General features: G+C 41.2%; 1 protein-coding gene and 2 long non-coding RNA genes across 4 annotated transcripts in view; all 3 read left to right on the top strand.

Annotated features, from left to right (window-relative positions):
- Positions 1 to 9,540: 9,540 nt before the first annotated feature.
- On the top strand, positions 9,541 to 14,192 carry LOC122159534. The gene is made up of 3 exons (XR_006168544.1): positions 9,541 to 11,557; positions 13,789 to 13,922; positions 14,038 to 14,192. It is a non-coding gene; the product is annotated as an uncharacterized LOC122159534 (long non-coding RNA).
- A 7-nt stretch (positions 14,193 to 14,199) lies between these two features.
- LOC122159535 lies at positions 14,200 to 15,568 on the top strand. Its single transcript, XR_006168545.1, has 3 exons — positions 14,200 to 14,323; positions 15,171 to 15,300; positions 15,467 to 15,568. It is a non-coding gene; the product is annotated as an uncharacterized LOC122159535 (long non-coding RNA).
- Positions 15,569 to 16,468: 900 nt separating this feature from the next.
- LARS2 (leucyl-tRNA synthetase 2, mitochondrial) overlaps positions 16,469 to 22,734 on the top strand; it is a 79,934-nt gene continuing 73,668 nt past the window's right edge. The window contains exons 1-3 of one of the 2 annotated variants that reach the window (XM_042816769.1): positions 16,469 to 16,554; positions 18,327 to 18,582; positions 20,235 to 20,363. In XM_042816769.1, the coding sequence (XP_042672703.1) occupies positions 18,328 to 18,582; positions 20,235 to 20,363 (384 nt within the window). In that variant the 5' untranslated portion in view covers positions 16,469 to 16,554; position 18,327. Of the gene's footprint in view, positions 16,555 to 16,916; positions 17,052 to 18,326; positions 18,583 to 20,234; positions 20,364 to 22,734 lie in introns of those variants that run through there. The other variant, XM_042816771.1, reaches the window with a different exon arrangement.

Genomic DNA, 22,734 nt, shown 5'->3' on the forward strand with positions numbered 1-22,734 from the left:
AGCAAACAAACTGATGGGAGTGAAGAAAAAGTGCTTCCCAGCTCTCTAATGGGATTCAACAAGGTTGTGAGCACAATGTGGGTATTCCTTTATTTCAGGGAGCAGGAAACATACTGACTGTCCTTCTTTCCGTGTGCATTTGTAGCTCCAATCTCAGAAACAAAGGATGGAGGAGTTTTCATGGTGGGACTCTGTGCAAAGCAGGGGGGAGCAGCCCTGCTGCCAGCTGAGGCAAGCAGTACTGGTGCATCACCTGTGCTTGCCTCACTGCATGCACTGCTGCTGCACACTGCACAGCATCCTCTGGTCAGCAATACCAAATCAGAGCTGTGAACAATGGAGGAAAGGCTTCTGATGGCAGATGGCAGACTCTGAGCTGTGCACGCTTTTAAATTAGTGTAGTTTCAAATCACTTTAATCTGCTTTGGTTCTCGTGGCTTGCCCAGGCTGCAAAAGGTATGAAAACAACAGAAAGGCAGCTGCCTGCACATCTGGCAAGCACCTGCATGATACAGTGCAGGAGAGAGCTGGGAGTAATTGGTGGGAATTTAGCAGAAGAAAGCAATGACCAGTTGTCTAAAAGAATGTCCTTACAAAGCAGTGATCTAATCACAGAAAGCAATAAGACACCACTCACACCAGGTGCTCTGGGTGAAGAGAAACAGTCCGCATTGGCTGGATCCATTTATCAGCCTCCAGCCCCACAGTGCTGGGGCAGCCATTTCATTTCAGCAGCCCTGCAGCCTGAGGCCGGCCTGGTGACCATTTCTGTCTCTAGCAGCCTGATCCACTACAGCCCATATAAATCAGTGGGAATTATTCTCGTGGAAAACTGGGGTCTTGGAAGAGGCTCTTGAAATACAGCAGATATATCAGCAGCAGTGTTGGCACCACATAAAGGGCAGAGCGAATAATAATAGCAACAAAGAACTCCCAGCATCCAGAAAGCGCAGCAGAGGTCAGGCTGTGCATGAAGACAGTTGTTATGAGAGATTTAAATGTTTTGAAGGAAAGCACAGCAGGGCAGTCACGTCGGGAGCTCTGCTGCAGCCGCAGCCCCTGCTCCTGGGCGCTGGCTGAGGCTGCTGCTGCCCACTGCACCCATAGCACCTGCCCACTGTTCTCCATTCAAACTGTGTTTCCAGGGTTGCTTTATGCACTCCCCGTAGCCCACGGCCCCGCTGTACGTGCTTCACTCTGTACTGATGGGCTGTGAAAGCTGAAGCCGGCTCCTAAGCAGCCTGTTCCAAGGGCCCCAGCAGCCTGTGCTCTGCTTGATCCTACTCCCCTCTCCAGCAGCTGCCTCGGCCAATTTTAGCTGGGTTTCCTGTGGAAATTCAGCCAGAAGTTGGGAATTGGAGCTGCAAGTTGCCACCATCCAACCTCCCCCTCACACTCCAAAACCCCCAGTGGCATGCCAGAACAGATAGCGACCAGACACAAGAGAATGGAGCTGTGTCAGGGGACGGGCAATTGAGGGTTAGGGATGGGGTCTGTGCCAGAGGCATGGACAGTCTGCCCAGGGCAGTGGCCCCAAGTACCAGAGTTCAGATAGTGAACAGCGGCTCTCAGACATTGCATTTGGGTTTTGGGTGGTCCTGTGTTGAGCCAGGGGGTGGACTCAGTTATCCTTATAGGTACTTTCCAACTTGGGATATTCTGTGTTTCTGTGAGCTGAGAGCCCGGCCCTATTCCTATTGGTCACCTGTATTCCACCTTTCCCCCTAATCCTTCTGCAGTGCTCCAAGCAAGCCCAGATGAACACATTAACATAGCTATCTTCCTTGCACAGTGGCTCTTTGGAATCTGAACAGACTGCAATGTTCTCAAATGTGTCTGTGCTTCAGTGGATTATTTTTGAATTTATTCAACAAATAATTCCTGGTCTGTACCCTGACTCACTGAGTGCTGAACTTCTCTTAAGTAATGCATGCTAATCATCATCTGTGCTGCATTTTATAGCTAGTAGTGGTGAAAGATGAAAGCCCAGCACTGCCTATTATACTGGGGCTACAGTCAGATATAAAAAAAAATCCTCCAAGATGACATCTGTTGTAGCCAAAGTTCATATATTCCTTCATGAAAATTCAACTACATTAAAAAAAAAGAGAGAGATTTGCTATAGATGGAGGATGATTCATGCTTAAATACACAGCAGAATGCCACTCACTCTTCCCCTTAGTCCTTGCTGTTTTGTGAGTCCAGCCAGGGAAGAACTATGATCAGTGCTAACAAATGTACATTTTCTCACCTTGCCCTTCAGCATTTCATCAGAGATAACACTAAAGTCTGGTGCTCTTTTGACATCACACAAATTGCATTCTCGGTCTCTGTTCTCTTCTTTCCCGGCCTGTTTTATCTTTCAGTGCTCAGCAAGTCTTTACATGAAGCTAGATGTTTAGCTGCAAAAAATGAAGTGTATGGAGGATATGCATGAATACAGAAAGTAGCAGGTCTGTCACTGAATGGTCCTTTTTGGAGAAATTGGCCCCATTTCAGTGGGTAGTGAACAGCTGCCTCCCAGCTGAGGTTTATCAGCTAAAGGCACAGCAACAACAAATCTAACAGAAGGAAGAGGGAGAGCTGTGAAAACTGGAGGGCTTCTTTCTGTCTGTGTTCTGGCAATGACTTGGCATTATGGACCAGATGAGGATGCTCAGGGCCATACAGTTAGCAGGCCTACTCCCAGCAGCATCACCTGCTGTGAAGGGTTGACACTGTTAGTGCCAAGTAGTAAAAGAAGCCAAAGCTGAAACATTGAGATGAGTTCCCAGGCTGACTGATATCTGGCACAGCCTCCTGTATCCCTGAGCTGCAGAAGTAGGTGAGAAATTTATGCAAGAGACTGTAACATTTCTGTCCAGGTAGCAGGTGCTTGATTGGGCAGATCCTGGCTAATAGCTCCTGGACAAGAGTGTTTACCCATTGATTTTGGTTGCTGCAGTCCCTTGGTACCTTGGCTGGGGTCTCCTGCTCCACCTGTGCAGTCTCACCAGCTGACATAGAAACTGAAAAAATGTGCTGGATCAGGGGAGGAGAAAAGGTGCTATTGCAGGCTTTGCCATCTTCCTCTTCAAATGCCTGCAAAGTGAGGTGGGACTGTCTTTCCTTTCTTCTTCATTACATATTTCTGAGGATTACAACTTACTGTAATTCAGAATGAAGCTATTGAAGTTTTGTGGGGGAAGATTAGTATGCTAAAACACGAGCAGACCTCCAAGACATTTGCAGCAGGATTGTCAGTGAGCTGATGATGGGAGACACCAGGTTGTGAGAATGAAACAGGAAATGTGACAGCTGTGGAGGTATACAACAGCAACTGTGGAAGAAAAACCTGGGCCTGAGATCTCACAGATAGAAGAGCCAGTGGGAAGGCATTAGGAGGAGAGTACACAGAAATGGAAACCATCCACCATTGCCCAGAGGAGTTGGGCTGAGATCGTGTGAGACAATTTTTTAACATCCTGCCTATCTCACCACTTAAACTGGGAGTTTTTGTCTGCTGGAAGCAAAGCGGCACTAGCATATGCCCAGTTGGTTGGTTTGGTTTTGTTTTTTTTTCCCTAGCCATGTCAGATTTCATGTACGTGTGAATTTCACAGCAGGACTGGATCCTCAGGGGGACACCTGAGCTGGGATTCCACAGAGCTCCAGTCAAGGACTGGTCAAGGACTGCACCACTACACACATCACAGTGTGCAAGGAAGCCAGGGTGCTGCAAAGGAACCATGGAGACTACTTTGAAGTTAAGTTCTGATTTTTTTTGTCCTTTCATGACTCAGGACATTCTGAGGTTTGTTTTGTTTTGATTTGATTTTTACATAGTTCTGGTGATTTAATGATTCTTAGTGGGAATGAAAATGTTATTTACAAAAATTCCATGCAAAAAAGTGACAATTAACTGCCAGCAATTTTTATAAGGTACACTGCAGTCAGAGCTACCAGAGGACTAAATAAAACTGAGGACTATCCCTGCAGATACATGAGGAAAATCATTCCTGGCCTCTCACAAATTGCAATTTAGTGTGCTGGCAAAACACCAAAGTGCCGGTGCTCATACACAGCCAGTAAAAGCACTGCAACAGTTTTTCATGTATTTCTCTAGTAAGGGTTGTTGTTAATGGAACAGGATGTTCTAGTAACCTTTTAAAAGGTTAGACTAATTCAGTTGTTTGTCTTTGTGAGGACCAAGCTGTGTTAGTCCAGCTATGGGGGAGTAAGCAAAGAGAGGCAGCATAGAGTGAAGCTGAGCTGTGTTTTAAGGTGTTTTCATTAAATTGTCATTTTAAAAAACAGGTGAGTTGACCAGTGTGGGGAATTTTGACTGCTGGTGGGACCAAGGGAGCAGATGGATGCAAGGTTGTTGTCTCACCCCAGCATCCCTGAGCCAGGCCATACCTGCACAGCCCTCCTACCATACTGGGATAAGAAGGATACAGAGGATGAATAATTCAGCTGCAAATCAGCTCTCAACTGCTTTTATTTTTTCCCCTAGGTATCTATTTTTAATTTAGATACTCCCACACGTGTTTTTGGTAGATTAGAGACAAGAGAAATAAGAGAAGAAGGCTCTGACGCAGGCAGGAAATAGAGCCTGGGGGTGGTGGAGGTTGAACTGCACTGGCCTGCCTGGAGCAGGGCTGGTGTGGCCCTCCTGCAAAGGACAACATGGTCCTGTGATGGGCTGAGCACCCCTTGGTCCTTTCTCCATCAGTGGGAGCTGAAGGTGCTCAGCTCTACTTACCTGGATTTAAACCTTTATGTTGGCAGTTAGAAAGAAATAGTGATCAGCAGAGATGCTCTGCCATGGGCATGGACTTCAGGGGAGCTGGGTTCAGTTTTGAGGTCTGCTACACATCTCTTCCATGTAGACCTTGTAAATCTTCTATCTTGCAGTTCCAGATTTGTTAATGAGAAAATCACTACCTCTGCTTCCTTTGGTCTGCCGTGTCTAGCTATAATCACGGGGGAAGACACCATCACTGCTTGTTTACAGCTTTAGATTATTCATGAGGGAGCCTATTTTGCTGTGTGGTAGCACCTTCCTGTTGTATTTTTTAATCACGAACATCAGAAGGACAGAGTCATTGGAAGGGTTTGAGAGCACAAAAAGATTTAGTGCAGCATGTCTTAGTTTCAGCTGGGAGAGAATTGTTTTCTTCTGCTTTGGTTCTAGAACAACAATGTTGATAACACACCTCTTTTTATAGTTGCCTGCTAAGCAGTGTTGTACAGAGCCAAGGCCCTTCTCAGAGAAGGGCCAAAGAGCTGGAAGAAAACAGAATTGGGACAGCTGAATTAAACTGCCCAAAGGGATATTCCATACCATATGATGTCACATGGAAGGAGTTTTGAAGGGAATTCGAGTGCATGTGGCTTTCTTCTGCTGACTGGGGGGCCAGCTGGGCATTGGTCAGGGGGTGGTAAGCAATTGCTTGTGCAGCCTTTGGCAGGATCTGTTGTGACAGGACAAGGGGAAACAGTTTCAAACTGAAAGAGGGGAGATTTAGATGGGATATAGGGAAAAAAAATTCTTACAATTAAGGGTGGTGAAGCATAGGAACAGGTTCCTCAGAGATGTGATGGATACCCTGTCCCTGGAGATGGGCCACTGAGCGTCCTGATCTAGCTATAGGTGCAGGGAGTTGGATTAGATGACCTTTAAAGATCCCTTCCAACTCAAGTGATTCTATGATTCTATAATTGTAAATTTAATGACTAATTGTTCACAAAGCCTGATGATGAGTTTTAACCATGTGATATCCAGGAGACCAGAACAAAAAGCACTTTTACTCTCTTTTCAGCGGATAGGTAATTAGTCAACCAGCTAAATAACCAATAAACTCTAGTTATCATGTACCTGTGTCTTCCTTACTTCTAGGAAAATGAGTCCCAATAAACACATGCCACGTGGTAGCTTCTCACACCAATATTTTACAAACACTAGCTACAGTTTGAAAATACAGAACAATGTGCCAGACATTCAAAAGATTTATCTTTCTTAAAACATGAATTTTATCTCCAAAAACTACAATTACGTGCAGCCCCTGAACAGTAAGTCTGCAGAACTGAAACTGTCTAACTCGAGGCAGAGAATCCTTGGAGGCACTAAAGCAGGAATGGATTTGTTTATATCATTAGAAAGCGAAGACTGTCTAGTATCCTAAGGGATATAAAGCATTCAGTGTGCATCTGGTATTTCACAAGATACTGAGCCATAGGACTGCCCAAGAATCACCTTTTGTATATGCATTATGGACCATTTTAGAGTTCCTAAATTTTCATTAAAAATTGAATTTCATTTCTCCTCTCTAATGGCGTGTCTAAAGGCATGCTGCAGACTTCTTGTACACCTTTTTATCTTCCTATTTCTCCATCGCTCTTTCCAGATTTGTGGAAAGATAGGCACTAAAAATCCTGAACAGTCCTTAAGGAATCTGAGCATGCCATTAATGTAAAAGCAGTGCTAATGTGTGCTGGAAATTCTAGGTATCAAGCTGCTTTCTATTTGTTACTCATCTACTGGACTTCCATATGGTAAAGAGTAGAAAACAATGTTTAAATTAGTGCAAGGTAACAATATAAGTATTGGGTTTGCAAAATGTCTTAACTGTAAACATTATATGCACTGCTTAGTCTTAGCACTGCTAGAAGGAAATAATACAGCCAGAAAAACTTGCAGAAGCATGAAGACTCAAAAGTAGGAGTCTGTATGTTGTTATTTACAGAGTATCTGAATGGTGTCTTGGCATTTTGTTCACTCTGTGCAAATTGTTTTTCACAAGGTCAGGCTGAACTAAAGAAAGTTTGATTTGATTGCTGAAGCAATCCTGAACTCCTGACACAGGACACAAAGCAGGACACTTCAGCAGGTCACCTGAGCATCGCTGTGGGTCTGCACAGCTAGAGGCAAACTTGCCTTGAATTCCAGACTACAATTTGTCTTTGTTTATTTATGAGAACAGAATCTAAAATGAGCCTTGCTGTCCAAAGAGACACTCTCAACCATTGAAAAATTGCAGCCATGTAAAAAGCCTTTGGTGAAATACAAGTGCTTAGGATTTAAAATATTCTTTTTTTTAGATACAGCAAATAAATCTGAAACATCTTCTATTAAGCAGCAATATACGCCATTCTCTTATATAGTTTCTGTGATATCTTTTTCTTTATTTTCAGCTAGAAATAGAGTGGTGGGTTTGATAACATCAAATCCTGCAAATGTGGAGTCAGTATGGAAGCATTACAGTGCATTCGATTCTCTTATTAGTCTTATTATTAGGAAACAAAAGGATTTCTAGTACCAATGGATTTGAATAGTGCATGTATTGTAGCGAACAAACACAATCATTCTATGAAATGAACTTATTATCTCCATAGTCTACATGGCATCAAGATAGATCTGTTTGATAGCAACATCAATAAATTAATAAAAATAGCAAAAAAAAAAAAAAAAAAAAAAAAAGATTAAAGTTAAGTCATTGTAGATGATCATTAGGAAAAACTACCAGACTTCAAACGGCATGTACAATGCCTCACCAATCCTTTTTTGCTTTCTTTCCAAAGAAAATTAAATTAAAATTCCTTTAGCAGTGCTCAGAGGTGCAAACAGTGCTAATAAAGAATAGAAGGTATCTGTAATTGTATGAGACAGAAGGGGATCATAATAGCATCATAAAATTTCCAGCTGTAATATCTGCAATAATCTAAAGCAGCACAATGGTCTTTGGCCTTGCAGCTAAATAGCTGTCACCATTCCCAGATGTGGGATCCTTGAGGCTTTCAAGCTGTACAAGCTGGAGCAGCCATGTGGCTGCCCAAGTGGCCACAACTGCAGGCTGCACCACTGGTACAACCCCTTTCTGAGGCTCTGGACTCTCAAACTGGCATTTGTTTCCCCTCTCTTCTTTGCTATTGGGCTGAGTCTGACAACAGATTATTAGCACTCCTCCTGGAACTCTCACATTTTTCATTTATTCTGTTTGTTGATCACAGAGTCCTTGTTGCATCAGTAGTGTGGCACGCAGACTTGCACTGAACATCACACCATTTTTCACCAAAAACATTCCTTCTGCACTGCTGGCCCTTCTGCAGATTCTCCTCCCCACACAGGCACGATGAGAAGCAGCAGATTGGTACATAAAATAATAATTCTAAAATGCAGGGGTATCCTGCAACCAACTTTACAACAGTCCATCATGTCCAGAGGGCACAGCTGAAAACAAAAGCATTTACAAAAGCAATCCTTAAGCAAGACTAGTTCCCTGAAGTCCAAGAAGAGAAGAAGGCTCTGACTTAGTTGCCTTGCATTGGCACCAGATGATCTTTCCCTCTTAGTAAACAGCTTTCCTCAACTAAAATAAACCCTGGACAATACTGCTTCCAGAGCAATGCCCAGCGTGGGCTCCATGTACCTTTTGTGCATGCCCACGGAGGTGAGCTGGTTGTCTTAGGCAGAAAGCAGGCACAGTGTCCTAGCACAACAAAACTGTTTGCTTGCCTTCTGCTGCATTTCAGTGCCTCCTTTATTACCCAACAGCAAGGTGTTGCCATGGTTCAATTATTAAAAAATGCTAATAGGGAAAGGCGTTGAGTCCATGACCACTGTTCCCAGGCTTAGGTCATTCTTGCATGAACGAGTGATTTTATGTTGATAAGAAATGAATGAAGGTACATCCTCTGCTGAAATTGCATGTCCTTTGCTTGAATCTTCTTTTTGGGACAAAAAAGTACAGAACATCCTCTCCTGCCCATCTCCATCACATCATTTCAACATAAATAAGGAATGCTGAATGAGCTTATCTGGTACATCTGGTATGCCTGCAAGCTATGCAGGCAGGTTTTTTTATCTGAAAAATATGCTAAGGAACTTTCCCCCTTTCAAAAGTTAACTTTTTTATTAAAGCATAAGCAGTTTTGAGGGGTCAGAAGAACACAATTTACAGCTTTGCACCTGTAGGACCTTCAGGCTTCCCACCATACTGCAGGATGAATAGCATGGCTCTATCTGCTTTGCTTTCTGATTCGAAGCTTTGTGATTCGTGTGTCTATAGAGCAAGGTCACTTCAGAAGGTAAATCAGAATTTTTCCAGGGAAATAAGTTACAATACTTCAAGGAGCATCCTCTATTATGAAACATGGACCAGGCCCCGGCTCTCCACAGGGATCATGTCACATCACCTTTCCTGCTAATGGGTTGAATTTTGTCCTTAAAAGTAGTGCAGACTATTGTAAAAGGGAGGTTGTTTCCACCCTTGTAGGAAGTTGTTACAGGACCTCTCTGATGCAGTAGTGAGAATCTGGTTTTCTTTCTACTCTAAATGCAGTATGTCTAGGTTTTATTATTAGTTTCTCTAAATGGTAACACGCTTTGTGGTACCTCTCTGCACTCGTTGCAGATGAATTCATCTTTCTTACAGAAATGTGACAGGCTGTATACTGTGTTGCAGGTGTGCATTCATCCATGCCTTTACAATGAAACTTTTTCTTTCTGCTGGAAATACCCTGTCTGAAGTGTGCTATGAGCATGTCCATCTATTTCACAGCTTCATTGCACAGTTGATTCATCGTTATCTGGTGATCACCTATGATACCCAGCATTCTGTCTGCCTGAGTCATCTCTCTTCTCACTTAGAGAAGAAATGTCTCATTAACCCTGAAGTGCATGCCCTCAGTTGTCTTCTAATCAAACACTATTTCCCATTTATGTACCTGTCCAAGTCAAAAAGGTTTTAATATACAATTGTTGTCTTCTGTATTAGCTGTGTTCCTTCATTTTCAGATTTCAATAGCACACCTATCATATTCATATTCCACTGCAGGTAATGAAAATATTACCAGCACTGGTCCCAAAAGAGACCCTTGAGTAACTTTTGCGGTTACTTGCTTCTTGGCTCTTGATTCTTCTTCCCTTTTCTCTGCTCTTTTCTATCAGTCAATTCCTTCCTGCCTTTCATGTCCTCTGTAATCTCCAAATTCTTTTGCTTCATTAATATTTGGCCATTTAGGAGTGTATCAAGTGCTTTACTAAGGTCCAAATGAGATTTACCACATTTTCAATTTTGGAAAATCCATTATCTCATTAAGGGAAAGCTATCAGATTATTCTAGCACTGTGCTCCCCTGGTAAACATGGGCTCCTTTCATCTTGTTTTCAGTTCAACTAACAAGAATAATGCAATCATTCTTTCTCCTTTAGTAATTACACTATATGTAGAAATACAGGGAAATAAAAACTGAAATCCCATTTTCTTCCATGTGGGGCATGTTTAAATGTGATATGTCTGATATATTTTTACATTTGCAGGCAGTATCTATACACATACTTAAGTGTGCATGTTCAACAATTTCCAAGCTGCAATGAGCTTTCTAGTATGAATAAGTATTTTAACTTTTCCACACAATAACAGATCTTTTTTTTTTTTTTTTTTTTTTGCTTATTAATTTTAAGACCTTGAGATATTTTCATCCTGCTCTACTGCAGTCCTTCCTGAAGCCCGCTAACAGCTGAAAAGACAACCCTGGTGTGCAGGATGATTTTATCCAGCACTCAGATTGTTTCCTGCTGTCAGATATCATTAGAAAGTTTAAGTGCAGTCTAGATGTTGGATAATTGCTATGATGAAGTTTGGCCATCAGTGTAAAAAGCAGGTTGTTATAGTGAATGGAAAATGTCCATTCTCCGCCTGTTTTAACAGAGCCTGGTCCTTAGCAAAAGAAACATCATCAAACAACAAGGGGTTCATTAATGCATGTCTTCCTGTTTACTCTTTCTTCTCTGATGCAGTAGTGCACACTGTTGTAAAACACAGCTTTTCTGTGAAAGAGGGTGATAGGGACTGAGACAGCCCAACAATTTCCCTGCCAACCCAAAGGGACAGGTTTCATAATTTTTCTCCTGCTCCATTTACATCCCTACACTGCTCTCAACTGGATGATCCCTGGCTTCGTTCTGGCCCTGGCAGTCATTGAGCCCTTTGCCAAGCCAGTTCACCTCCCTTATGGGACAGGCAACTGTTTGCTTTCCATGCTGTCCGACTCTGTGACCAGACTCCAAAAATTATGCTCCTACACGTAAATAAGAGAGGCTATCAGTCCCAGATGCATCTGGGTCACGGACAACTTACTGACAGTATATCACCACTAGCAGTCCACTGGTTCACCAGGACATTTTAGAACTTTAACAATCTTTAAAACATCCTGTTTTTTTTCAGATTAAAGGTAAGAAACATCAAGCTCTGAATGCTGCATAAGTGTAGTTTTGCTCTTCACTATATCTAACTAGCTTTGAACAACAACAAAATTGTGCCAGTGAATTAGAAGGTGGCCAAGGTGGATAAACAGCATGGATTACTTTGCTTGAAAATTGGATTGTTGATGAAGGAAAGAAAACAACAGCCAAAAGTGTATTGATTTTGCAAACATCACTTACAGGTACACATTTAACTTGTGAACTTTGGTCTGAATAGGTAAGAAGCTCTTGACTATCAGAGATACTGATCTGAATAAGCAGGATGTACATTTTGGGTTCAACACATCCCCTTGCAGACACCCACCTCAACGTAAGTGCTGAACAAAATGGGCTCAGAATGAGGCTCGCTAGAACTTAAATAGGGTTGTCTGGTGCCAACATCTGCATTTCAAAACAATGCTGCTAAATAGGATTCCACTAAGCCTTGATCTTGCTCATTTTCAAAATCCTTCCTTGTCACTCTGTGGCAGGACAAGTGGCACTCAGACAGGCCCAGGTTGGTGGATTTTCCAACTAGATGGGACCATCCTGTTTGCCAAGCACAGCCCCCTGGATGGGAGGAATGTATTTGCTTGTTATTTAGCTTCTCTCTTTTTCCATTTGTGCGTTGTGTAAGTTATCCATCTTGCAAAATCAAGAGATGAATGAACCTGTGTTGATTTAAATGCTTTGCATGAGAAGAACCTCCTTCATGACTGAGGTCGGTCTCCCAGCAGAGCGAGCACCAAGCATATCACTTAATACTTTCATGAACAGATTAAGCTCTACTCCTAATACTGTGTCTTATCCAAATCCATTCCCTTCTATCCCAAAAGTATAACTCTACCTTTCTGTATTTTTCAAGAGTTTATTCTTCCATTACTGCAATATTTGAGTGCCCTTTAAGTAAACTCTACTGGAAAAATGAAGGTTCTATTTATTTATCTTCATGGAGTCATTTGGAATTCTTCCCCTTGAGATATGGTCTCTGATGGGAGATAGGGCTTTGAGAGAAAGTTGTGGGTTTTTTTTTTTCTTCTTCTTTATATTATGTAGTCTATTATTATTTTTTTTAATATTCTCTAGTGCTACTCTTTACACTCTGCAATCCAGTCACCTGTGTTTATCTGACCTTATGCTTTAAAGCAAAACCTCTAAATACACATATATGTTAATAAAGTGAAAGTGAAATTCATAAGCAAAAGCTGTTCTAAAGGAGTTTAATGAAGAAAAAAACAACAAGAAGCAAACTAATTACATGAAACAAGGCTAGATTTGAAGTATGCAGGCAATAAACATTATTTTTTACTCCAAATACTGCCTTTTAGTCCTCTTCTCATAGGAAGCCAGAAAAATACCAGAAATATTTTTTATACTGGAGCAAAAGAACAATGCCAGGAAACACTAACATCAACTCCAGTAACTTACACAGAAATGTGGGAAGTACATCTATTTAAGTGACAGACAACTGGGGCGCTTCTGCAGATCCCTCATACAGGAACTAATGAATTATCTAATGACTAAATTATCTCCGGGCTTTGTGTTGATTAATAAAAATGCTAACAAACAAGGCAGTGCAAATGCTATGCAGCTCCAGCATGAAAAAAGAAACAGAAGAATACCAGCCACATAGAAAATAACTTACTGTTAAGGTTCACATAAAGATAAATACTAGTGTCATTGTATCACTAATTTCTCATAATGAAAGGAGTCTATGCAAATGGCCCAGATTAACAAGCAAACCCAAGGTTTTGTTTGGGAAGGTGGGGATAATGCGAGAGTGGGTAGGTCCACTGTTTGGAAAAGTCTGAGGACCTCTTAGATTCATTACAAGAGTACATTCTACTATTTGAAGGCTTCATAGTTTGATATTCTGGCTGGAGTCCCTGGCACATCTGGACATTGAATGTAGTGATGTGCTTGGTATAAACTCTGCTACTGCATTTATTCAACTCACGTACACAGAAATTAAAGAACAAAGCAGAGGTACAGTAGCCTCTAAACCCTCTGTAATCTTCAGCAGTATCTGAAGCCCTCTAAAAGCATTACTGCCCTAGTCTTTTTCCTTGACTCTTTTTGTGTTTGTCTTACATGTAGCAGGTAAATTATTCTACGTTCACAATTTGGCTAACCTTACAGCCATCAGAACATGCAGATAGGGCACAGAAGACAGAAAGGGCCTATTGGCTGTTGGTAAGTGAGGAAAGTGTATGTTAAAAAAGTTAGGAAACGTTAGTATCAGCATTTGGAAGAAAGCTTTAATGTATGTTTGGCTTTTCTTCTTAGACCATATGTAATTTTTTGAACTTCTCGGTGACACTGAATCTTAACTTTTAAAATGGTGATTCCAAACAATTAGTGCTTAGCAGATTGGGAACTCTACTAATCTTATCATGACTAAACCAATGAGCAAGCCCAAATGCCAGATAACAGCATACATGTGCATGTGTTTTTTATCTCCCTGGATTATCATGCTGCTCAAAATAGCTTTGCTCTTCTTTCTTTCTGTGTCTGTTTTTGATTGATCTCAGTTTACCTCACTTCTTTTTAATTTGTTTACAGACAATCGTGCATCTTGTTTAGTTTCATCTGATACTGTCTACCTTCCTCTCTATCAGAATCCACATGCAGCAGAATGAGCTTCAGTAAAATCAATGGGAAAGTGACACAAATGAAAAGGCCAGTGTATTCTTTGAGTAAGGTCCTAGTAGTATTTACTGCTCACAGAAGTCATCTTCTATCTGTCCTATCTATAGGACAGATACTACCCGTTTAAACCCGTGTTGAATGTTTTTTACTTGTTTTTCATAGAATCATGGAATGGCTTGGGTTGGAAAGGATCATAAAGATCCTCTACTAACATCCAACCCCTAGCTAATCAGAATTGTATGGGAAGTGCTGAGTCACAGCCTGAACCACTGATTGATCACCTGAGGCAAGCACGGAGTCAGCCATGGAGCACAAGTGAAGGCAATTCAGCTGTGTGACGAAGAGGTGGAGCCTGGCTGCACCTCTCCTAGACCCCATTTAAGGGGAAGGTTCTCTTTCTGGAGTGTTCTTTTGGTGCAGCTTTCCTTTGCAAACCCTTCTGGTGCAGGTGAGGAATTTTCTTTCCTTCCCTTGTAGCACCTTTCTATTGTGCTGGTCCTTCTGTTATTGCACCTTTGTTATAAAGTCTTTCCTATTGCAGTGATCTGTCTAATTGATACAAGAATCATACCACCAACTCCTCCCAGAGGGATCTAAGGAGTAATTGAAAATGTGGTTTTTTTTTTTTTTTTTTTTTTTTTTTTTAAATAGTGGCTGCTAAGTGGTGCATGTAGGCAGACCTCAGTACAGTGTTGTTATTCAAGAGAACCTCCATCCGTTTACAACTCCTCTCCTGTAGTAGTACGCCAACCCCCCCCTTTAGCAGCACGCACATCTCAACAGTATTATGATGAATCTCTGACCTTGACCCACATCCACTTTGAGTTGCTGCATAATTTGGTGAATGTAGAAATGCTTGAGGGTCCACGTGGGCCCAGCCCTGAGTGCTCCCAAGGTATGGTAGGTCTGTGTTTCTGTGTAACATCCTTCTAGCTTCCTTGGAGGCATTTAAGATTGCAATTAATTTATATTCATCTAAACAGATTATCCTTAGCTTCAAGCAAATGAAATCTATAAGCAGATTGTGAGGATGAGAAAGCAATTTTTTAGTGAGATGAATGGATTAAAAAAAATAAGACAAAGGTCTGACGACTCAATCAACTATAATCTTGATGTCAGACCTTGAGAAATATAGGTCAATATGTTTAATGTTTGGTACTTTAACATTCCAGAGATTTAGATAATTTTAAACTTGAGAGCAATTGATTTTCAAAATGTTTTAAAGACAAAATGGAATAATTCTCTCATATCTTGCCATTTCCATTCAGTCTGATCTTTACCATATTGTGTCCCAGGTTGAGGTGAGAGGTGCTTCATGCGCAAAGTAAAGAGGCTTCTGCATGCAAGGACTGCCAGCTCTTTTGTGGCAGCTCTTTTCACTTTAGAAGTGGGAACCAGCTGAATCCAGCAGAGATCACAAAGCAGGTCTGTATACTGTCATAGTTCATAGCCCAGTATGCACCAGAAGATTCTAGGTTCGTTCTAGGACTAGGTGCAGTATGTATAAATGAGAATTAAATTCAGCTATGGTTCATCTTGATAGGCAAGGCATGGGTTGGGTTGAGTGCTCACTTATCTCTCTGTCTAACAGGCAGTAACCCTTGGCAGAGAACTTGGGGATGTGAGCTCTTGAATTAACCCACGTGAATCAGGAGATCAGGGACAGACTTCTCAAGTCTCACACACTGCACAGGTAAATAAGGAGCCGATCCATGAATGAACTAAGCCAGTTCAGGCACCAAACTGAAAAAAATCACTTGGATGCTATCTAGATAGGTGTGCAGAATATCATCCTTCAGCATGCAAACATGTCGCTGCTGCTTACAAGATCCTGGAACAAGGTCTTGGGTGAGGACTGACCCGTGTCTGTCCCCTGCATACAAAAATTGTATGTTCAGCTCTGGCAGAGCTGCAGTAGTTTATAAGCAGTGCAAGTACTGGAGATGCTCAGCTTGTTTTTGTGGCAAAAGGCTTACAGCATAAACAGACTTGACAGGTACACACAACCAAGCAGAAAGTTTATTTGGTAAACATGTATTTTTAGTCACATAAGTAGGCTCTGGCTCTAGCAGACAAGAAGCTCCACCATAATGTAGGCATCACACTGCACAAACAGAATGTGTTAATCTAAACTCCAGCAGAAAAACAGTGCTCAATAAAAGAGTTTAAAGACTTAAAGAGCCAGTTGTTGCTGGAAGCAAAAGGGCACAAATCCACAGGACTAAATAAGTGTTCTTCTTGTTCCTGGTACGTTATGACGAGCAACTTGCAGTAGTTGCAAACAACTCTGAACTGTACAGTGTTGACAGCTGGGTAAGATGTTTTCCAGCCAGAGCTAGAATTAATTAATTACGCTGCTCTAAATTGTCTTTATTGACTTCTGCTTTATTTTTTTCCGCATTAGAAGAAAAAAGGGGGCAAACAAACAAACCCAGCACTAGAACGTCCCGTTCACAACGCAGCAGCCGCAGAACCACCACGCCTCCACCCAGCCACCCGACCAGGCAGCGTGGGACAGGCGCAGCCCAGCCCCGCCCCCCACACACCACCCCACTGCGCATGCGTATGGAACGGCGCAGGCGCAGAGCCGCCGCCCCACCCACCCCAAGATGGCGGCGCCCAGTGTGGGAGGCGGTAGCTGAGGGCGCACGTGTTGCGGCCGCACCTTCCCGCGCGCAGGTAACCGTTCCCGGCTTCCCGCCAGCACGTCTCCAATCTCCGCCCGGCCCCGTCCGCCCTGCGCCCTCCGCGCCTCAATCTTCCTCTCCCCCAGTCTCCCCGTTGCTCTGCTGGTTCTCCTAGGCTCCCTTGCCTGTGTGCTACAGCATCACTGCTGTGCAGGGTCTCGAGCTGCGTTCCTTTCCATTCTATCAGTCCGACCTCATGCTCTTTTCAAACTATTGCCGTGTGCGGTGCGTGTCGCGCAGCCTGTGGCAGTGGGAGGGGTGCCCGTACCTGTGGCACCATGCTTGTCCTCAGCTGTGCGCACACCAGGGAAGGCCACGCCGTACATGCGCTGCTTGTGCTGTCCTCCTGTGTCCTGCACGGCCTGAGGAGTGCATGAGAGGGGTTGGGGAGACCCCAGCCCTTATCTCAGTCCTGAAAGCGGCTTCTGGAGGGAAGGACAAAGCTCCGTTCTCTTACAAAGCCGAAGTAATAGGATCGATAAAGAAATAGTAAGAATTACAGTAAAGTAGGCAAGTACTAAAAAGTTCTTGTTGATTTTGTGCTGCATGTATAAGTGTCATCACGCTGTAGAGGCAGGAAATGGAGTGGCTTCTGAGTAACTCGTACACAACTGTGCTTGGAGTCCTGAGTCCAGTTCTGGATTTGTTATTACAATTGAGAAAGGTTTTAGAGATTTAGCAAGGAAAAAGTTCAGGGCACTGCTGTGAGTAATTAAAGAGTATTTAAAAGAGATTGCTAGTTAAGGAGGAGAGAAAAGTGCAATTCTGAAGGCAGGCGATGAGGCGGACAGGGAAGGCATGTGTATGCGTATATGTGATGTACAGTAAAGAAATACAACGTGTAATGGGGGAAATATAAAAGTTGGTTTATTTTTGGTGGTTTTATTTAATGCCTTATTTTCTACTTTAGGAAAAAAGATCTGGTAAAATCAGTAAATGCTTCATATAAGAATTAGATGTTTTGTATTAGAGACGTGGTCAGTGCGCATGGTGGGGTGGGTTGGCGGTTGGACTAGCTGATCTTAGTGGTCTTTTCCAGCCTTATTAACTTTATGCTTCTGTATCTTATTGAGACTAGTCATGAGCTTGAACACTATTTGATCTTTTTCACATCTGAGTAATTTTTATTCTGGAACACTCATTCTGAAGCACGTGAGGAGTTATTTTAATTGGGTTTTCAGTTTATGGAGAATAGATCTCTCTAGAACCAATTTTTCTTACCTTATACAATTCAGGTCTGATTTAGTAAGTTTCCCAGGTAGTTCTAGCAGGAAGCGATACTGACAAGGAAACCCTTAAGCACAATACTCTATTTAGACTGCCTAGCTGAAATCTACTAATTATAGTAATCCTCCTCCATCTCTTATCCTTGATGACAAATTCAGGAGTTTTACTGAATAATTTCATCCAACTTCCTCTTCTCCCTGTATTCATCTAAATGATTACTAACACTGTTAGCCCACTTCTGTTCAGTCAGCTGAGTTCTTGGGTCTTCAGTGACTAATGCTGCTTTTATGGGAGTTGGAGTGCTAGAGAAGAAATCTATCATAATAGTGTTGCTCAATGTAAGGTCCACAGTTCATTCTCTTAGATAAAACATAAATGCTTGTATAATTTAAGTGCATGGGAATGAAATGCAAATAGAAAACAAAGTAGTCTAAACTGAGCAAAAAAGTATTTCAGTTACCAAGTTGCTGTATAATCTTATAACCTCTGGAATACTGCTCTGTATTGGAGACTGAGCTGTGTATTTTTATCTTTCAGAATGGACACGGTAGCACTAAGAATGCAGTTGGTTTGTCAGAGAGTTGGTGCCTGTTCCTCATGTTTGAACAAACAAATGAATGGCTTCTTGGCACTCGTTAAACGGCAGAGGAATCTGGTTCCTGTTTGTATCAGAACTATTTACAGCGAGACGGGGAGATGGGAGAAAAGCTATGGGCAGGAGACAAGGAGAAGAGTGGAAAACTGGTGGTTCCCAAGAATAAAGGAGCAGTTCTGCAGAATTTCAGAAACAGATGTAAGCGTTGTGAGAAATTTACAAATTATGTTTGATGTTTTTGTATCCTTAAAATAAAATTAATTTAAAAATCCTTAAAGCAATTAGCTCACAATGATGAGATTTATATTATAGTTGAGAGGGGAATATTTTTATAAAATAGTAGATTATTAAAAGCAAATACTGCAGTGGGTGGGAGAAGGAAGGAAGAACATGGTGTTCAGCAGAGTATGGGCTTGTAAATGTACACAGTGTTTACTCAATTGTTTCTTCCAATTTTGTATTACATTCAGAAATTATTTAAAGCATTAAAAGCATTAAAGCATTTTACTTTCATAACTTTTTGAAGTAATGTTCTGTGTGCTTATGACAAGCTATTATACTGGGCACTGTGATCTTTGTTGCAGGAAGTTGCTTTTTTTAAACAACGTGTTCTGTTTTAAAGTGAGTTAGAAGTAATGAGTAACTTACAGAAAAAAATACATTCCCATGCAATGAAAGATGTTGAAAACAACTGTAGCCTCTGTATTTGACTCTTTGATTTCTCAGTTACGCTCAGTCACATAGAGATCAAAACTTATTTTTGGCCCCCTCTTGTTTGCATGTTCTTCTGTCCTAAAAATGTGCCCTTTCTCCAGCAAAGCAAATCAGTGCTATCCAACTGTCAAAGGTAGGAAGGGGGCTTGCTTTTTCTGACAAAGAAAACTGAGATGAAAATAGCAGGTATGTGTATGTCTAGAAGGGAAGGCACGAACTTAAGCCTTTTTCTTTTTATTATGTGCTAATACATGTACATGTAGATAGTTTGTACATATAATACATATGTCAAGTTATGAATGGCATTTTAAAGTACGTATTTGTTTTGTCCTGACTGTTAAAGTAGAAAATCTCTTATTAAGAGGCAATATGATAAATATGAATATAGAGCAGAGTTCAGAATAGTAAATCTCCATCTTCTTTTTTTGTTGTTGCATCGCTATTAAAAGAAAAATAATGTAATAGCTTATCAAGCATGTATCAAAGATAAATTCAGTGGCAATCAAAACATTTTACGAATAAGTTATGGGAGATACCGTGTTTGATTTCCTCTGTAACTTTTGTCAGTTTACTCAAGCCTGACTAAATTAAATTTCAGGATAAGGATTTTAAGACTACTTTGTATCTGAGTGTAAGAGTAAAGCTGGGGAGTTTCACATCAGTGGATGTTTGTACCATTAGAAGTGAGGTAGTTTCTCAGTATGTTACACAAACTTGGCCATGTGTGAGCTCCATATTCATTGTAAATACAGTGTAAAACACTTACTGAAACTTCAGAGTTTATCTATCGTTCTCTTTAGTTGATTGGAAGCATTAGCAGTATGCAGGTAACGCCATACAGCTGCTATGGTACAGAGTGCTGATTGTTAAGCTGCTGGCAATTTATCTTTAATTAAGTAAAAGTTTATTAAAAATCTGACTTTCAAGTGTCATATAACCATCAATGTAAATTGATGAGGGGGCTGCGAAGTCTGGTAAAACATCTCTGCAGGCCCGAGCTTTGGAGTTTGCAGGACTTTTGCTGAGGATCTGGATTTTGTTTCTTTTCATGGTAATTTGTAGTTTGTAATGTACACGTGTATTTATTCCAGGAAATGCTAACCTGTGGTTAAAACTTTCTAACAATTCCTTTTTAGAAATCAAGACCAAAATTTTATGTGCTTTCTATGTTCCCCTATCCTTCTGGAAAACTTCACATGGGTCACGTTCGTGTCTACACCATCAGTGATACTGTTGCTCGGTATCAGAAAATGAGAGGGATGCAGGTAAGACAGGATCTGCAGTAGGGTTGGTTTTTTGTTTCCTATTTGTTTGTTTTCTGTTTTGTTTTCTGAATGTGTTAATGTAATTGGACAGGAAATTACCGTTTTCTGAAGTCTAGAGAGACTTAGTTGTATTATAAGCTATGAATGCTAGGTAGTGACTTTTCGACTTCTGAATACTGAAATTTGAGACTGTTAAAAAAATGTGATCTTCAGAGCTCGCTGTTGCTAACTGATCTTTAGAAACTATCTCTAACGGTGTAGCTGATGCTGTTTTCTGTTAGTGTATGGCACAATGTCAGTGAGAAGTGTGGGCCACACTGTTGCTGTGAGACAAGACTGGAGGCCTGAATGAAATCTGTGCAGAAAATTGAGGGAGAAGTTTGTAACCTGTAGCTGAGAACGTAAAACTGATAGGTCTCAGAAGTCAGCACTGTTCATGTCTCTGCTCCCTTCCTCCTTCCTCCCTCTCTCCCTTTTCTGTGTGCACTGAGCAGAAGGTATGGCTGGGAGCTTGATCCCTGCAGCCTACGGATGGGATCATGGTTGGTGCTCTGCCATGAAGTCTGGTGGGTAACATTGTAGAATTGAGGCCTGAGTGACAAACCTTTTAAAGGGAGAGAAGACATTTGGTAGGGGGAATTTGTTGAGAATGTGAGAAAGAGGAACATGGAAAGGGGAGTATTCTATTTTGGAGTGGGGGGGAAAAAAAAAAGAACAAATCACTTTAGGCAAAAATCTGAGTCTGAAAAAGGAACGTATGAGAGAGAAGATCAGTAAAACAGGAATCAAAACCTCAGAGTGCAGATGAAGGTGAAATGAAACAAGTGTTGGTTGTGGTACTAAGTGCATTCTCTTTGCTAGAAGTTCATGGGTTTATTACAGTCCATGAGACCCTAAAGGTGTTGTCTCTGAATTAGTCAGTGTGTTGTCTTTCCAAATACTGTTAATTTGATGCCAATGATGGAACTACCATGCACTGAATATGTCTTATTTTACAGGAATGCATTCTCACACTTTTAAAATTACAAGAAAAAGGAAAATCACACAGACTTCTAAAGAGGAAAAAAACCACAATGTGTCTTTTAATAATAATCTGTCCCAACTTCTCTAAATGAATAATTCAGCTCTCTTTAAAAAAAAATAAAATAAAATCCAACTGGAACCCTGATGAGACCTTTGTTCAAGACCACTGGACATACCCTTCCAGAACACAGGTTATCTCTCAGAAGCAATGGCAGAGATATCAGCTAATTTTCTGTTCAGGAAATGAGAACATGCTTCCTCTTGTTCTAGCTAAAGCAAAGAAAATGATTTAAGCATATTAGAGTGCCTGTAGAACATGCTGAATTTCTACTAGAAGTTCTATCTTCCATTGCATTAACTACTTGGAGCATCTGTTTATGATTAGGCTGTGACTAGAGGTGGGCAGATAAGCAATACAGCCCTCAGGTACTATCAGAAAGCATTTAAGACTCTCAGATGATTTCTGAGTATATTGGACTAAGCTGTTGTGCTAGTGATGTGCGTTAGCTTGTTCAGACTTCTACTTAGCCTAAAAACTTGTGTTTTTTTAATAGTCATGCTAATTTCTCCATCAGCTAGATTTAGTTTTCGTAACTTGTTTTCTTCACACTGTTGATCTATTTGGCTTTAGGAGTTTTGTCTGGATGCTTTTGCAGTTATCCAATCTGTTAAGGATTTCCATTGTGATGGTTATAGGCTGTGATGTAATTGTCTTATTAGATACAAAATGTGATATGCTCAATAAAAGTAGTTTTCCCTGTGGTCAGGGAATTACTGAAATTCCTCTGTACACAAAAAGGGAACTTCAAGATGATACACACTAATACCTATTTTTTAAAGTAATTGTCTTGCTTTTTTATTGCAGGAAATTCAGCATTAGCATTGCATATTTGAAAATTGAGTGGCTGCTGATGTTTACATTGCAAATGTTTGTTATACAGTGAAGAGTGAGCAGTTACTATGAAGAACATAGGTGGAAACATTCAGACTCACAGTGCCCAAGGAAAGCTTCAGACTAAGGCAACTTATTTGTTGTCCAGCAACAGCAAGGGAAGATAGCAGGGAGGGAAGGTTATTTCTACGTTACTTTATATGGCTGAGTAAGACAGTAATGTATGTTGAATAAGGTGGGGTTTTTTTTTTAGAGAACGCCTTCATGAGAGAACAGTTTCTTTCATATTGATTAAATCTGAACAGGCAAAGAATTGGCTTATTTGATATAATACTTAGGGGTAAATTGGAATGGCTTTGCGAGTGGATTAGAGTTCCTTTAGTAAATTGGAACTGTTCTTTGGAATGTGTCCGTGGAATTTCTTCATACTGGAGGTAGTTTGATATCTTAGCTGGG

The sequence above is a fragment of the Centrocercus urophasianus genome, unplaced genomic scaffold (genome assembly GCF_019232065.1).
Source record: "Centrocercus urophasianus isolate 14NV4802_14NV808 unplaced genomic scaffold, USGS_Curo_1.0 seq_16, whole genome shotgun sequence".
Taxonomy (NCBI): domain Eukaryota; kingdom Metazoa; phylum Chordata; class Aves; order Galliformes; family Phasianidae; genus Centrocercus; species Centrocercus urophasianus.